We start from the raw sequence: 16,659 nt of genomic DNA, 5'->3' as shown, positions 1-16,659 counted from the left end.
AATTGACCCCACAGTACCAGGGCTGATTAAGAAAGAAAAAATCAATGTGTGTGCAATGCTAGAAAATAAAGTGTGATGAATGTTTAGAAATTATATACCATGTTTTTCCTAAAATCTAATGTAGGATACAGCAATTTAATTGATCGTTTTATGACCTGAATTTGAAAAAATAACTCAAGTTGGAAGAAAAGATCTTTCAAAAATATTTTTAAACAGAAATAATACAACGTAATTAAAATCAAGAGAACAAGCAAAATTAAATTTATGATTTAGTGTTTGTCTTTTCTTTAGGTTATTCACACCATCAGTGCCACTGATAAAGATGATTTTGCCAATGGACCAAGGTTTAACTTCTTTCTTGATGAACACCTGCCTGTAAATCCAAACTTCACTCTGAAGGACAATGAAGGTGAACATATATACACGTATTTGTTTATCTATGTGGTTTCTGCTTTGACCTTGTATGTAATAGACTTTATTCTTATATACTCACAAACATCTTGCAAATCAGCATTCAAAGTCAGTTTGATGCTACTGTGTGATGATGTGGGAATAGCTTGTATTTAAAATTGAGCCATATGTACAAATAACTTTCATTGAATTTATTCAGAAGCATCTCTTTAAACAAGAAATGTACATGTAATATGCTCTTGGGCAAATTTTAAGAGAAATCTTAGCTGACAAACTTGTTTATGAGAGCTGCTGCCACTGCTTGGAGGTAGAAAATATTCAAATTAGGAAAAAATGAAAAATATATCCTAGAGACAGTTACTAAAGGAAATGCAATGCTTGCAATCATCTTGTATGAGCAAGGCTATCAAGATGTGCTTTACAAATTATATTTCCTCTTGTTATTATAAGCACTGTCCAAAATATGGGTAGAAAGATATGCACAAGTATGCAGCGTATTTTGGAAATTTTTGAATCATTTTTATTTAGCCTTCTGTACTATGTGGTTAAAAATAATCCCATAATTTAGTAACTATGGAAGTTTTTTCATTATTTAGATGTCCTCTTTGGTACATTTCTCAAGGTTCCATATAAGTCATTCCTCATACATTAGAGAAACATTAAGCCATACGGTATGTGCAATTTTCTGATTAGGATCAACTTTTTCTTTCTCCAAACTGTATATTTGATTATGTTTATCTGAATATGCTGCTATTTGGAATTTAACACTTGCCTCAGAATCACATGCAGAAAACAGTGGCACATACATTTTGAAGTAAACATTGAATTCCCTTTTTCTTCACTTCTGGGAGAAGATTTTCAAATGCAAGTCACTAAATGACAACCTGCCAAAAGCATTTTTCCCATTTTCCCTAAACATCTTTAAATATAACAAAGTATCAAAATGTGCACAAAGCCATAAGATTTATATGAACATTTGAAGCTTAATTGTCTCTCATGTTTTAAGTGGCCCTATGTCAGCTCTGCTTATGGGAATCAATATTTGTGCATGTTTGTGTATGACAAATTGCATTTAACTGACTATTGTACATTTACTTACATTAGAACAGCCTGTCTTATAATTCAAATATACTTCGTATGTTTAAATATGTGAAACTTGTGAAAAAATCATATTTTTCCATATTTCAAAGAATTGTAAAATTTGGCAGAGGTTATTTAACTTGCTTTCTTAGGAGACTGGAATCATATGTTGATCCGTGTACTTTTGTTTCAGTTTCATTTTTTCTATTCCAATAAAAAATTTATGTTTTAAAATAATTTAAATTTGATAATATTACAATGAAAATTTGGCTTCGATTTAAGGATGTGTTCAATTCAAACTGTTTAACCTACATAGGTATAATTCTGAATGTATTCAGAAAAACAGAATAATTTTGCTATTGTTGAATCCCACATTCTTTTTTTTTTCTTTTTTGAGAGGGAGTTTCGCTCTTGTACCATGCCTGGCTAGTTTTTTTGTTGTTGTTGTTGTTGTTAGTAGAGACAGGGTTTCACCATGTTGGCCAGGCTGCTCTCAAACTCCTGACCTCAGGTGATCCACCTGCCGCAGCCTCCCAAAGTGCTGGGAATACAGGTGTGAGCCACCGCGCCTGGCCAAATCCCACATTCTTAATGAAAAGTTCTTCATAAAAGACAATTTTAGCTGGAATTGGTGAATTAAATTACAATTATGTATATAATTATAATTATATATGTAATTATATATGTTTTATATATATAATTGTAATTATATCTGTTTTATATATATAGATATATAATTGTAATTATATATATCTGTATATATTGAGATGGAGTTTCACTCTTGTTGCCCAGGCTGAATTGTAATGGCGTGATCTCGGCTCACTGCAACCTCCAGCTCCTGAGTCCAAGCGATTCTCCTTCCCTCCCAAGCAGCTGGGATTACAGGTGCCCACCACCACAACTGGCCATCTTTTTGTATTTTTTAGTAGAGACAGGGTTTCATCATGTTGGCCAGGTTGGTCTCAAACTCCTGACCTCAGGTGATCCACCCTCCTCAGCCTCCCAAAGTGCTGGGATTACAGGTGTGAGCCACCGTGCCTGGCCACTAATTACCTATTATATTTGAAATGTCTTAATTAAGTGATTTGACAATGTTACTAGTGTCAGAACTCCCATATAGGTTTTCTCCTAAAAAGTATATACATGCTTTTAAAAGAGTTTGTGTCTACATTTTTTAACATTTAACTATGCAAATGAAGTTTACATCAGCTATAGCAGCTTGAGTATGGATGGTTGTATAGTGGTAAAGATGTTTAAAATTTTTGTAAGAATATTTTTACAATTTTTGAGTATAGAAATTATAAATAACACAGAAATAATTTATCTTGGATAGAAAAAAGTAGCAACTCTTTTGGATGGAAACATTAACACATAGCTGAAAACATATACTTGAGTTCACAGTCTTGGTTGTCCTCCATAAATTCAGCCCCTAAACCTCCTGAGCCTCAGTTCTTAAATCCATTTTCCATGATTACAATCACTGACTTAGTACCCTCGGGAGAATTAATAATACCATATGTAAATATATTAGAATCAAATGGTCTTGCCTCCACAGACAAAGCAATTATAGATAATACTGTATAAAGATGAAATTAAAAATAAAATAGCCCTACCAAACTGTATACATACATGCATATACACATGCTTATATACGTATATTTATTCATGTACTCTGGAGATCAATTAAAATGAAAATACAGTGGAATAAGAGTCAGAAAATACAATGGAATAAGAGTCAGAAAATGCTGGACTGCAGGATCTTGTGTGCTTCGGCTTTGTATTATGTAAGTTAAGTGATATTTACATACCCACAGAACATAAAAAAAAAACTGGAAGAAAATTTATACTTCTCTGTGCCTATGTAAGTTAACTGACATTTACAAGCCCCCAGAATATAAACAAATAAATCCAGAAAAAAATTATTACTTTCTGTGCCTACTTCTCACATGACTTTCTGTGCCTACTTCTCACAGGAAAGTCTGTATTGAGAGAAACAACAGAAATCAGACATAGCCCCCAAACCAGGACGAGCGATCAGGAAGCCATTGGTTTAGTGACATCTCCCAAATTGCTATATGGCAAAAAGCAAGGGCACAGAAACAGATTTTTCTGAAAAAGAGAGAGAGAGAGAGAGAGATGCATATTGTTGTTCATGATAAGCCTGAGAAACAAAAATTTAAAAGATAGTGAATGAATTGAGAAATAAATCAGAAAAATGAATTTACTCTGACTAATGAAAAATGCATAAATTATGACTAAAATGCTTCTGTAATTTCAAAATACGGAAATAAATTAATAACGTATTTACAAAAAGATAAAAAATTGGTTAGACAAAATAAGGCAACAGTAAAAGAAAATAAATATGTATAAAAATAATTAGGAAATTCATATCAAAATAAAATTATAGTTTTGGCATATATAGAGAACTATATAGAACCACATAGAGATATGTAGAAATTTAATGATATCTATGTAGCTACACATATATGTTCAGAAAATTTAATTTTAATTATATATATGCACACATATGTATATATAGCACATATATATATAATTATAGCTATTGAACAACTAGAAACTACATAGAATTGTATAAATATTTAGTACAATTGAAATCTATAGTTGGGAAAGAATCTATAGTTAGGTAGAAAAGAAGTGGGATCAGATAGAAAGCAAAGGCTGTAAGTGTAATGTCTATGTCTTAAAAAGAGATCTGAAACAAATGTGGCATAATAATATGTTTCAGATCTAAGTGGTCATATTTTCTTTTAATTTCTACATGAGGGACAGAGTCCACTAAAACAAGTTTAGCACGTTTCCAGGCACAAAATTGGAGCTCACAAATTCATTCAACCAGTGTGCACGTAAACACCATTCCTGGAGGTTCCTATGGCAAGTGATGATCTCATTACAGGTGTAGTCAGGACCTATTTCTTGTTCTCAAACGGAACTGAAATGGAACAAAGAATAAACATGCTGCCCAGCCAGCATGTAAGAGATGTGTCTGTCCTGGAATGGGGAATTAAGATCAGTTCCTAAAGATGGAGATATCTAACCTGACAACTGAATGATGAATGAAGCTTAACATGAAAAGAGGGAATGGCTATAATTTATAGGCAGGAAGTTAGGCAAGCCTAAAGGCCCTAAGGTATAGGGAAGAGTAGCAGAGTGAGCTTAAGGGACTGGCTAAAGTTCCAAATAGAGTCAACATAGGTATTGAAAGTGGAAATTAAAGTTAGAGTTGGCTGGAGAGGAAATCTATAGCCAACTTGATTCCTTAGGCCGTGAGAAGTCAATCTCCTTTGTTTCCTAAAAAAAAAAAAAAAATCAATCATAATTTCAATGGAAGATATGGAAACTAACTTTTTAACAGGAGTGATGTAGTACGATTTCTAAAGGAGTATTTTGGTTGATATGTAGATAATGGATTGTGAGCAGGGAAGTACAGTGGTATCAATCATCTTTAATTATAACTATTGTAAAATACCTTAAGACTACGGAACAGTTTCCCTTTGTGAACAATAATACCAGAACTTCTTCAGATCTTCAATTCTTCTCCTCAGGATATTTATGCTAGGGCACAATTTCTCATGAAACTCTTGCATTTCTTCATATCTTGCGAGCAGAGGCATTAATTTTTTATTTTCTTCCAGACTATCTCTTCTGCAATGTTTGTATAACAATCAGCCTTGGAAGATACAGTGTCTTCCTTAGGTTCAAAAGACTTATTTATTTGATGTATAGTATTAATAAGGATAATGATACTCTCAGATACAGAGATTGGGCATGTTTCCTTACAATTTATTATCAAAGATCTAGGCCCCCTAAATTTAAGATTCCTTAGCTGAGTCACAAACCCACTGTGTGCTGCACACCACCTGGGGCCTCCACATCACTCCTCTTCACCTTAAGGTAGAAGGAAACAAATCTGAAGAAGAACTGATGCTCCTTGCTGTGATGTAAGTAAAAAATCCTTTGTCTTTGACTCAGAAGACTTGTGTTTTATTCCAGCATCTAGAACACTGTGTCAGGCTAACTGACTAGCATGTAAGTAGGTACGATCTCAGCTCACACCCTTCACATTTCTTGACACTTTATGGAAGTAACTCCTACCAGCAACTATTGTAAAAACACCTATGTTCTTATTATAAGTTCTTAATGTATGCATTCTAAGTTCATACCAGAGAATACTTCAGCAGTGTTTATGCCTAGAATCACATAAGGTAGCTAATTTCCTCATACCAAGAAGATCTTCACCCATCTATACTCTGATGAAATTCTCTTATTTAATATCTAAATCTGCTTTGCTAAATAACTAAATGTAACACAATGTTCCATGTTTTTGTCAAATCTTTCCCATTCCCATGGGATCTTTCCTGACATATGTTCTAACCCTCTTGAATGTGGAATCTGATAATTCACCTGAACGTTGCAGAACAAATGTCTCCTTTAATGTTCCATCATGTTTATTTTTAAAGTTTCTTTATTTTGGACCTAGGTTTCATTACTGTGACATGTGCTGGGAATATATTGGTGGAAATACTAACATGGATATAATGAACTGTTTAAGGAAGCAACAGTCCTATGAGAACAAATACATCCATTCAAAGAAAATGTGGTCTATACACATACAGCTTTGGTTGATATCCCTTTGATTGTTTTATAGACATGTAAATCACTAGTGAAATTCTTTATTTTTAACATTTTCTTTAGCATTTTATTCTTAATGATTTTACAATCATTGTCAGCCTTTTCTGATATCTAGAACAAATGCCAGTTTTTTGTTTGTTTGCCTTTTTTTTTTTTTTTTTTTCCTGGTGGGGGTAGGGGAAAGGGGAGAGAGGACTGGAACACATGGTCTTATTTCTTGATATATACAGAATTTTTTATTGAATGTCACGTGTTTTGTGCTGCTGTAGTGGAACACCTGAGACTGAGAATTTGTATAGAAGAAAAAATTATTTCTCACAGTTCTGGAGGCTGGGAAATCTGAGATCATTTGCTGTCTGTAAGGGCCTGGTCTCTGCTTCCAAGATGACACCTTTGGACAGAAGGAACGCTTTTCTTTATGCAGCAGGACAGTGGAAGAGAAAAAAAATCTCACTCCTGAAAGCCTTTTTTTTTTTTTTTTTTTTTTTTTTTTTTGAGATGGGGTCTCACTCTGTTGCCTAGGCTGGAATGCAGTGGCGCAATCTCAGCTCACTGAAACCTCCGCCTCCCAGGTTCAAGCAATTGTCCTGCCTCAGCCTCCCAAGTATCTGGGACTACAGGCACTTTCCACCACACCTGGCTAATTTTTGTATTTTTAGTGGAGACAGGGTTTCACCATATTGGCCAGAGTGGTCTTGAACTCCTGACCTCAAGTGATCCACCTGACTTGGCCTCCCCAAATCCTGGAATTACAGGCGTGAGTCAATGTGTCCGGCCTGAAAGCCCTTTTTACTGTGGCATTAATTCCTTCATGGGACTGGAGCTCTCAAGACCTAAACACCACCCATTAGGCCCCACCTCCCAACATTATTGTGTCGGTGGCTAAGATTCCAACACATGAATTTTGGACGGGACAAAAACATTCAAGCTCTAGCACTAACAGAAGATCAAATGATAATATATTTCTCCAGAGAGTATTCACCATTTCTCTGGTAAGCAATTAGAGAGGATTGTATTCACTTTAATCCACTCAGAGTCTGAACTGAGTCACAGCTGATTTGCGGTTTTGTTTAGTTTCAGTTTGTCTCTGATTTGTTTCTGTTTCTAGAGGATGACCCTCTAGGGCTCTAGACTGAGAGCCTCCTTGTGCACTCGCAGTGGCCCTTAGCTTTCATCACCGTTCAACACCAAGATACAACAAAAAAGCTTTTCTTTGTCTTCCAGGGCTTTTCAGCTTAGAGTTTTGGCATTCTGTTAAACTTCCAATTTAACTTTCAATCTAAATTTTGAATATAACAAATGTCTTTAGGGAAATCAGTCATGTCCCTCAATTTCCAATTTAATTGCAGATGCAGGAAACTTCCAAAAACTCCCCTAGTTTCTCTTTCCCCAGCTTAGAATCCCAGCCTCTTCTTAGTTCCTAATATGAGTAAATACCTATAGAAGAGAGGCTGTTTTGCAACCAACGGTTTGCATCTCCACAGTTTTTCCTTCTCTAGAATATTAACTCCTCTAGTTATCTCGCTTCAGCAGTTTTCTGATGCCCGTAAGTGGAGATATTCTTTTTTTACTTTTTCTTTCTTTCTTTCTTTTTTTTTGAGACAGTTTCACTCTTGTTGCCCAAGCTGGAATGCAATGGCACAATCTTGACTTTCGGCAACCTCAGCCTCCCGGGTTCAAGCGATTCTCAGGCTACTGAGTAGCTGGGATTACAGGCATGTGCCACCACGCCCGGCTAATTTTGTATTTTTAGTAGAGACGGGGTTTCTCCATGTTAATCAGGCTGGTCTCAATCTCCCGACCTCAGGTGATCTGCCCGTCTCAGCCTCCCAAAGTGCTGGGATTACAGGTGCGCCTGGCTGAGATTTTCTTGATATTTTAAGCTTCTCTCTTTGTTTTTAGTGGGAGAATTCGTTTATCAAAAACTGCGTATTTTACCTAGACCTACATTTTATAAATGAAGAACCATTTGGGAAAAGTTTCATTAAGTAATTGGGACATAAACGGATCTTCAGAGAAAGGATGCTATTCAGTGGTAGTCTAATTATCATGAAGATGATTGCTGCCTGGATATTTCCTTGAATGCTACAGATATTTGCTCTTTGAAATTTAATTAAAATTGGGTTAGAACCCCATCTCATGTACCGAGCAAATCCAAGTTTCTCTCCAAAATTTCTGAGGATTAGTCACCATTTCAACCAATATTCCCTGTTTCTCAGGCACTTGTTGCCTCTATTACTTTTACAGGCCTGCTACATATCCTTCCCAAAGAATTCTTCCCAAAGAATTATGTTCTCACAGTACAAACTGTTTACGAAAGTTTGAGTGTACAGACTGCAGGGAAAGGAAAGGCCAGCTTAGTAGCCATCTGAAAAGGGATATCAGGTGACAGAAATTATAGCCTAAGAATAGATTTCCAACTCATTCTCTTTTCCAAATCTTAACTGGGATAACGTGGACAGCTAAATAAACTTGACCTATGAATGGATCCCAAAGTCACCTCCAAGGCAGAGAGACTTTGAGATTTACAGGAAGATATTTAGATGCTGACTCAATTCTGCCTACTATCCCTTACTATGTTGGAGGAATCTCTGGGAATCAGAGCTCAAAACACCTTTCTTAGAGAAAGATCAGAGGACATGGCAGGGGTCAAGTTAGTTCAAGGACAGAGGCAGTTATTATGAATTCGGACATATTGAACATGATTATATATCTAAGTGAGACTTTTTGAGCTAACATGAAAATACTGTCAATTAAAAAAGTCTGGTAAGATGATACAATTCAAATGGACACTATTAAAAACTGCATCAGTGAGCAGAAAGTTCAAAAGGGGAAGCAAATAGAATGTTTCGGAATTAGACTCTAGAAACAGCTTGCTACTGTTTGAAACCTGGCTTCTCTACTAATTATAGGTGAAACTATGGCCACGTCCTTATGTTCACGGGATCTCTGTTTTCTCTTTTGTAAAATGGAGATATATAGGCAATTATTATTTTATCAGTGTACATAGAGATGAAACAATAAAGAATTTGAAAACACACATGCAATGTAATGAGGCATAATAGGCACATTGAAGATAACTAAAATATAAATAAGTGGATGGAAAAACAATAATGGAATAACTAAAGAAATTATCCTGAGTGAAGAAAAATATAGATTTAGGAGTGAAAATCTTCTAACTTGACAGATGATGAAATGATATTACAAATTTCCACACAGTGAATTTAAATTGTAAAAGTAGTAGATAGTGTCAAAATACTCATTTGTAAAATTAGAAGTGAACAGCCAATTGATCTTCTTTTAGTGATATTTGAAAGAACTACAATAAAAGAATCCTTTTCTAAGATAACACTCATGTGACAATTAAGCAATGTATTTCAAAATACTGAATGTTACAGAAAACAACAACTATATTATTTATAATAAAATTCATTTGGCAAAAAGTTACAATAAGGGATTTTTCAATATTGACTATGTAAATGTTGGAGCTATTATTGCCAAATGAAAATAAGATGAAATAAGAATAAACATTTTTCAAAGGTGAAGTGTAAAATAAACTTTATCTAAACTAATGTGAATAAACATTTACCAGAAACAATGAAGTGTTGAATATAATCACATATAAAAACAATGATAAATTGATAGAAAATATAGTATTTCTTATGAAATGTCTGTTAAATGCACTTTGCATATTGTCAATGTGAATACATTCAATTATTGGACCTAATTCAAAATGAAGACAAACACTTTACACACACACGTGTGTGCACGCGTGCACACACACACACACACACACCCTGATTCCCTCGGGCTGACATTTTAAGCTATCTGTCCAGCATGAACCACTCTAGCCTCACATCAAATTATTATTTATCATCACCCTTCCTTATGTTCCTTGAAAAGAATGCCTTTCCTCTTAAGAGAAATTCTGTAGACAGTTCTTAACATTGTTTTTCTTCTGCTAGTTAATTTTTCCAGTGTTATGTACTGTCTGCTGGGTATACAACAGTTATTTAAACTGTCCTCATTCAAGGAATTCAAAGACATAGGTCCTGCTTTCAAGGGGCTTGCTGTCTAGTTGGGAAAATGAGGATGATATGAAATGTAATTTGCAGTTGATGGAGATGAAATGTGAGCTACTTTAGAGAGATCACTACAAATTGTATTGTTAAAAGTGGTAGAACATGGTTTGACTTTAAGAATAGAGTTTGTTCCACCAGGGAGAGTGAATTAGAGATTACTTTTCAGTAAGTGGTGGATTAAAACAACATTGAGATGACAGAATGCAGCGTCAATTACTTGGTTGGAAAAATCTAGAGAGGGAAATGTAGCAAAGAAGAGACTCAACGGCATTTTAATTCACTCATGAGAACATACTAATGACTAAGCACTTTGCTTTATTCTGTACTCTAAGATACTCTGGCGTTCATTCTTTAGCTGCTTTAGTAATAAATCATGATGGCTAGAAAAAATTGTGCCAAGAAATCTTCCATATTTATCTGGAAAGTTATTTCTCCCAATTTATTAAATATTAAACATTGATTCAGAGAATAATCAAGTGAAGGGTTTTTCTTTTATAATATATGTTGTAAAATACATAATTTTGCTTAATATTGACCTTATTTTTATCGTTAATATTTTGGTAATAACTTTATTTAAAATTTAAGAACCAGAGTTCAAATATAATTTTTAAGTTAGAGCATTTAAAATTGTATTTTCTAAAACAACAAAAAGGTACGAAATGTTTTCTGATTAAAATGTAGTTTTTTCTTACTTCTCTTTAAATTGTGATGTCAACTTTTAATTTTAACATCAAATAATTTCATTGTATAATTTTAACTGCTTAACTTCACATCTATAGCGAATAAACTATGGCCATATTATCACTAAATTTGTGAATATAGGCTTGAGCCAGACTTCCAGGAATACAATAACCATGTTCATTCATTTGTAATATGCAAGTATAACCTAATCCCCCAATATAAAATCATTAGTCTACAAAGATAAATCCATTCTGTTTCAAGATCTTCGTGCTATTTCTTGAGGGAATGTGCTTTATTTGATGTAAAGAGATTTGCCAACCTAATTCTTAGGCTTAATTCTAACTGTAAAGTACATTTGTAAATCTTACAGATTTTATTAGGGCAAAAGATTATTAGTAATTGCGTGTGCATTTCTATCTCTATTTACAGGGTTCTAAATCACATTTCACTTGTCTTTTACATTTGAAAATGCTTATTATTTTTTGATGATTTGCTATCAGGAATATCTACTACTCACATTGGTTTTTATTATGTTCTCTTTTTTTGTATGTGTTTTCCATTCTCATAGATACTTGAATTCTTTAAAAATAAATGAGTCAACATAACACATTGTTTCTAAAACAAGAAAAAATGCACTGGAAATTAATTTTTTTAATGATATGAAACAAGATTTCTTGGAGTGTCATTATTACTTTGTTGGTGGCATTCTGAAGATTTAGTGTTTTCTTTGGCTTTATTACTTTTTATTATTTTTTGCAGCATTCGTTCATACTTCTAAAAATGATCATAATGTTTATAAGTTGCTTTATACTTTTAACAAAACACTTGAAACAGGAAAACTTTTTTTCTTGTGGCTATTTGGGGTTGTTGAAAGAAGATGTAACTTAAGTTACAATAAGGGATATTTTCAGCATTGACTATGTAACTGTTAGAAAGATGTCTTTTGGAGTCTTTTCAAATTTCACACTCCATTGGTAGGGAAATGCAGGTGTGTAGTTTGATACACATTGCAAATCAAGGGAATTTTTAAGTGTTTATCTTGTATTTCTTTGGCATTGCCAGATTTGTAGCAGTCAACATTCCTGTAGTTTATTTTTGTCCTTCAAACAAGAACTCACAGCTGGTGTTGTAATATGCTTAATTTCTCTACAGAGTATAACCATTTAAAATTTTGTTTTTATCCACAGGGTTTCAAGAGACCATTTAGCGATTCCTCACATTCCTAAACAAAATAACGCACATATAATCCACCCTAAATTGCAAATCAAGCCTCATATATCCTCTAATGGATGTGGCTGCAACTGTTATCTAAGTCATTAGATATCTGAGTCATTAGTTATCTAAGGTCAGGGACGAGGTTGGAACACATGGATTTTATTCTACGATGGCTCTTCTTTCCCCTATCAGTCAAATACTAACATTTATCCAGATGCACCTTGAGAGAATTACACCATCCTTTACCTGAATGCGGACACTCAAGCTTGACTAGTGAGAAAGTAAAGAGCATGTATACAATCTTGACCCTAAAATGTAAAAGATTGTGGATTAACTGTAGTGATCCATTTTAGTGGCTCTTTTGCTTTAGGTAGAAAGATATGCTTTTGTTCTCTCTCTGCTTATTTCAAACTCTATTAATTGTTGTTTTTTGTATATATGTAAAACATAGAAACATTGATTGTTGCTTTACCTATATATAAAATTATGTTTCACCTTATGAATTTGCCAGCCCACACCACCTCTCGCCTTTTTACTCCTAGTCACGAATGAAAGAAAACTGACTCATATTCACTAAGCAAAAAAATAGAAGTAGAAAAACAAAACAAAAATATTGCTAATTTTGGCTGGCCATGGTGCCCCACACCTGTAATCCCAGCACTTTGGGAGGCTGAGGTGTGCGGATCACGAGGTCCAGAGATTGAGATCATCCTGGCCAACATGGTGAAACCCTGTCTCTACTAAAAATACAAAAATTAGCTGGGTGTGGTGGTGCACGCCTGTAGTCCCAGTTACTTGGGAGGCTGAGGCAGGAGAATCACTTGAACCCGGGAGGCGAAGGTTGCAGTAAGCCAAGATCGCACCACTGCACTCCAGTACCCCAACCTGGTGGCAGAGCAAGACTCCATCTCAAAAAAAAAAAAAGATTTATATATATGTGATATATCACATATATATATAAAACTAATTTTATCATTGCATGTCACTTGCTTTCCTTTTGTGAAAATGTAGTTTCCATTCCTCTGCTTTAATTCTGTCCTTGCTAAGAACCACATGGTGCTACAAAAGTCACCTGCTCCACCAGGTACATTAATGCAGGTGAAGAAAAGCTATTTTAAAAATAGAATTATACATTCGCTTGTTAAAACTCTCTAAGGATTTATGCTTACAATTTTTTTTTAGTGTTTATAAATCTAGTGACTCCAAACGTAGTTTTTTCCACTTTAACTCATTCATTCTCTACTAAAAAAATACTGTTTATTAAAGGTTTGTGATAAATAACGGGTAGAAGTTTTCTCTTGGAGTTCATACCCCTATTTTTATTTAAGAAAAAAACAGCTGTTCTTATCTCTACTTCTGCCGTTATTATATTATTGTTATATGTTTATGAATTATTTTACATTTTGGCTTGGACTTTATTTTAAAAGCTCCCTTTTTCTTCTTTATTTCCCTCCTTTTTAAATTAACACTTCGACAAATTTGTGTGTTATTCATAAGCACATTTCCTGATATTCTTCAAGAATCACATAGTTGTTTCATGTGTATTTGTGCTTATTTTGTAAAGCCCGAAATACAGCCTTGAATATACAGATGTAATGGCTTTCTTTCTACCTAAAGAAAGATTGAACGATTTAAAATACGTTTTTTTAAAAAATCCTGGTAATAGATGGCAGCTTCTTTGCAGAAAGAGATGTTTTCGTGCCGAAAGTGGAAAAACAGCTCAGAAGAAAAAGGACAAAAGAAACTTAGAAGAGCTACTGTGTAGCATCTGATAAAAGAACGAATATTGGCCAGGCGCAGTGGCTCACACCTGTAATCCCAGCACTCTGGGAGGCCAAGGGGGCGGATCACAAGGTCAGGAGTTTGAGACCAGACTGGCCAATATGGTGAAACCCTGTCTCTACTAAAAATACAAAACATTAGCCAGGTGTGGTGGCGGGCACCTGTAGTCCCAGCTACTTTGGAGGCTGAGGCAGGAGAATTGCTTGAACCGGGGAGGTGGAGGTTGCAGTGAGCCAAGATTGCACCACTGCACTCCAGCCTGGGTGACAGAGAGAGACTCAGTCTCAAAAAAAAAAAAAAAAAAAAAAAAAGAAAACAAAAAGAACAAAAAGAAAAGAAAAAAAAGAACAAACACTAGCAGATTGATTACTAATCTCCGAGGAGATTATAAAATAAGTACATTTATTTTAAATTTTTCTATATACTAGGTGGAATCAGTTAAGATGGTTATAATTTGTATCAGCATTATTTGTAAATCCAAAGCAGAAATATACAATGGACATTGTATTTATCCAGGATTTTAAGATTATCAAGTAGGAAGGAGTGTGGCAGATGGTCAAAGGGATGACATTCCAGGGTGCAAATCAGAACATAATGACATATTGGATCATGCATTTGTAGTTTGGCAGAAAGACAAGTAAGGCCACAAGGATGTTTGCAAACTTAGATGAGCAAGCAGAATCCAGAGTCCGAAAATGGAGATTAAGCCACTGTAATATTCAAAGAAAGGGAAGTCAGAGAATACGAAGAAATAAACCTTCGTTAGAGAGCATAAAGAGATCATGCTGCTGAAGTATTACAAGATATATTAGTTCATTTTGCTTTCAATTTCTTTCTACATGTCAATATAATAAAACTGTAACAGAAGACAAGTTCCTGCTGAGTGTAGTTCAAATCATTATTAATCAAGTACCGATTATGGAAAGGGTGCTTTGCGGGAATGCAAAACACCATCGTTTGATGAATGCGCTCTGATAATGGTTAAATTATGAATAGATTCTATTCCTGCTGCAAGACTGAAAAAAACTCAGAAACAATATGAAACCATGCCTATTGATTTGTCTGGTGGAAGTTGAGCTGTATTTCCTAGCTTTCTCTTCATACACATTAAAAATTTTTTTGGCCTAATTAGAGATCCCCATCTGAGGATTTCAAACGTTTCTGCTGTTAGATAGTTTTGGAAATATTACTTTAATGGTCTGGCAGGCTATGCTTGAAATAAAATATATCTTTGCCTGCATTATCAAAAAAGAAATTTGCTGATATAACTGAGAGTATATAGGTGTCTGATAATTTCAGTTTCAAAAAACGCATACTTTTTCATATTTTCCAAGCTATAAGGTAATTTTGGACTAAAAAACAGGATTTATTTTTGCCCCAAAACCTATTTTACAGACACGCCTTATTTTAAATTGAACTGTATTATAGTTTACTACAGTGGCACATAAAGTCTATCCTGCAAGGTCTTTCAAACTATTGAACAAAAAAATGAGACACATAATAGTAGCTCAAGAAAACTACATCTGATCTCCAGAAGCATGTGACTTGTATTCTACTAATGTATTCTGTGGCCTGTAGAAGTACAGAAGTTGAATGCATAACTACCTAACAATATATTTTACGACAAATATTTTTGTGAAATAGCCCCACAAAATTATTACCAATTATAAACATCTTTGGAATATTTATTGCTAGAAAGATGGAGAAATTATATTTATTATTATGATTGCTTTTCAAATAAATGAAATTTCAATTATTTCACAGTCATCACAGGGTATTATTAGAGTGTAGGCATAAGCCTGATATTATATATGTGTGTGACAACCTCCCTGCTTCCTCCTATTTGTGTCCATATTCTTTTTGAACAAGAAATGGGACCATATAACAAAATAAATAATGCATTGTCATCTATTTTTAAATATTAAAATATATGCAAAACTATTTCTGCATTAAACTAAGGGTATGGTTTATGTAAATACTAAAAACGTATTGGTTATAATGAAAAAGATATTAAAAAGTTTTCCAAAATTTTCTGGACATTTTCAGGGGCCCTTTTGTCAACAAAATTCATATACGACATGTAAACATTCTGTTAATTCTTCATGTGAAATATTTTCCAAACTATTTTTTAATGTCCCAAAGTCTTCTGAACACATATTATTGGTTTAAAATTTCACTTTTAATGTAGTGAACCCAAAACTATGCCCAGTACTCCAGGGCAGCCGTCCTTTCAATAAAGAGAAGCAGAAATTTCTTATCTTTATTGAATGCTCTCAGATTGTTTAGCTTGTTTGACAGCTCTATAGACTTATGGCTATATTTCTATATTTATCTATCTAATCTCCCTATCATTTACCTACGTATGTATTTACTTGTCTATCAATCATCTATCTATATTTTAAAATAAAGCTGCTATTCAAGATCCTCCCTATGTGATACTTTCCAAAGTCTACCCTCTAATGTGCATCTTTATTTCATGTCTTGTTGTTAAATTTCTTTGTTCTAGCTATACAAAATCTCCTCGAATCTTAATCTAATACATTAGCTTTACTAGCTTGGCTTCCAAATGTTCTATAATCTGCTGTCTTCATCCAAGCTATAGACAGTTAGAATTAAGAACCCAGCTATGGTGCACATTATTAGAGATTGACATTGGCAATTAGTTCTCATCCACAGATGTTCTATCCTGCTATGTTTTCTCCTTATTCAGCCTATATTAATTTTTCTTATTCATTTGGATGCCATTTGAGACTTTCTA

General features: G+C 34.1%; 1 protein-coding gene across 10 annotated transcripts in view; it reads left to right on the top strand.

Annotated features, from left to right (window-relative positions):
• CDH18 (cadherin 18) overlaps positions 1-16,659 on the top strand; it is a 1,074,788-nt gene that overhangs the window by 1,039,032 nt on the left and 19,097 nt on the right. For all 10 annotated transcript variants that reach the window (XM_030813926.1, XM_030813931.1, XM_003263181.4 and 7 more), the window contains one exon: positions 292-409. In XM_030813926.1, coding sequence (XP_030669786.1) covers positions 292-409 — 118 coding nt within the window. The remainder of the gene's footprint in view (positions 1-291; positions 410-16,659) is intronic.

This window comes from Nomascus leucogenys, chromosome 6 (genome assembly GCF_006542625.1).
Source record: "Nomascus leucogenys isolate Asia chromosome 6, Asia_NLE_v1, whole genome shotgun sequence".
Classification (NCBI taxonomy): domain Eukaryota; kingdom Metazoa; phylum Chordata; class Mammalia; order Primates; family Hylobatidae; genus Nomascus; species Nomascus leucogenys.
The sequence above is the reverse complement of the archived record's forward strand: the minus strand, read 5'-3'. Positions and strand labels throughout refer to the sequence as shown.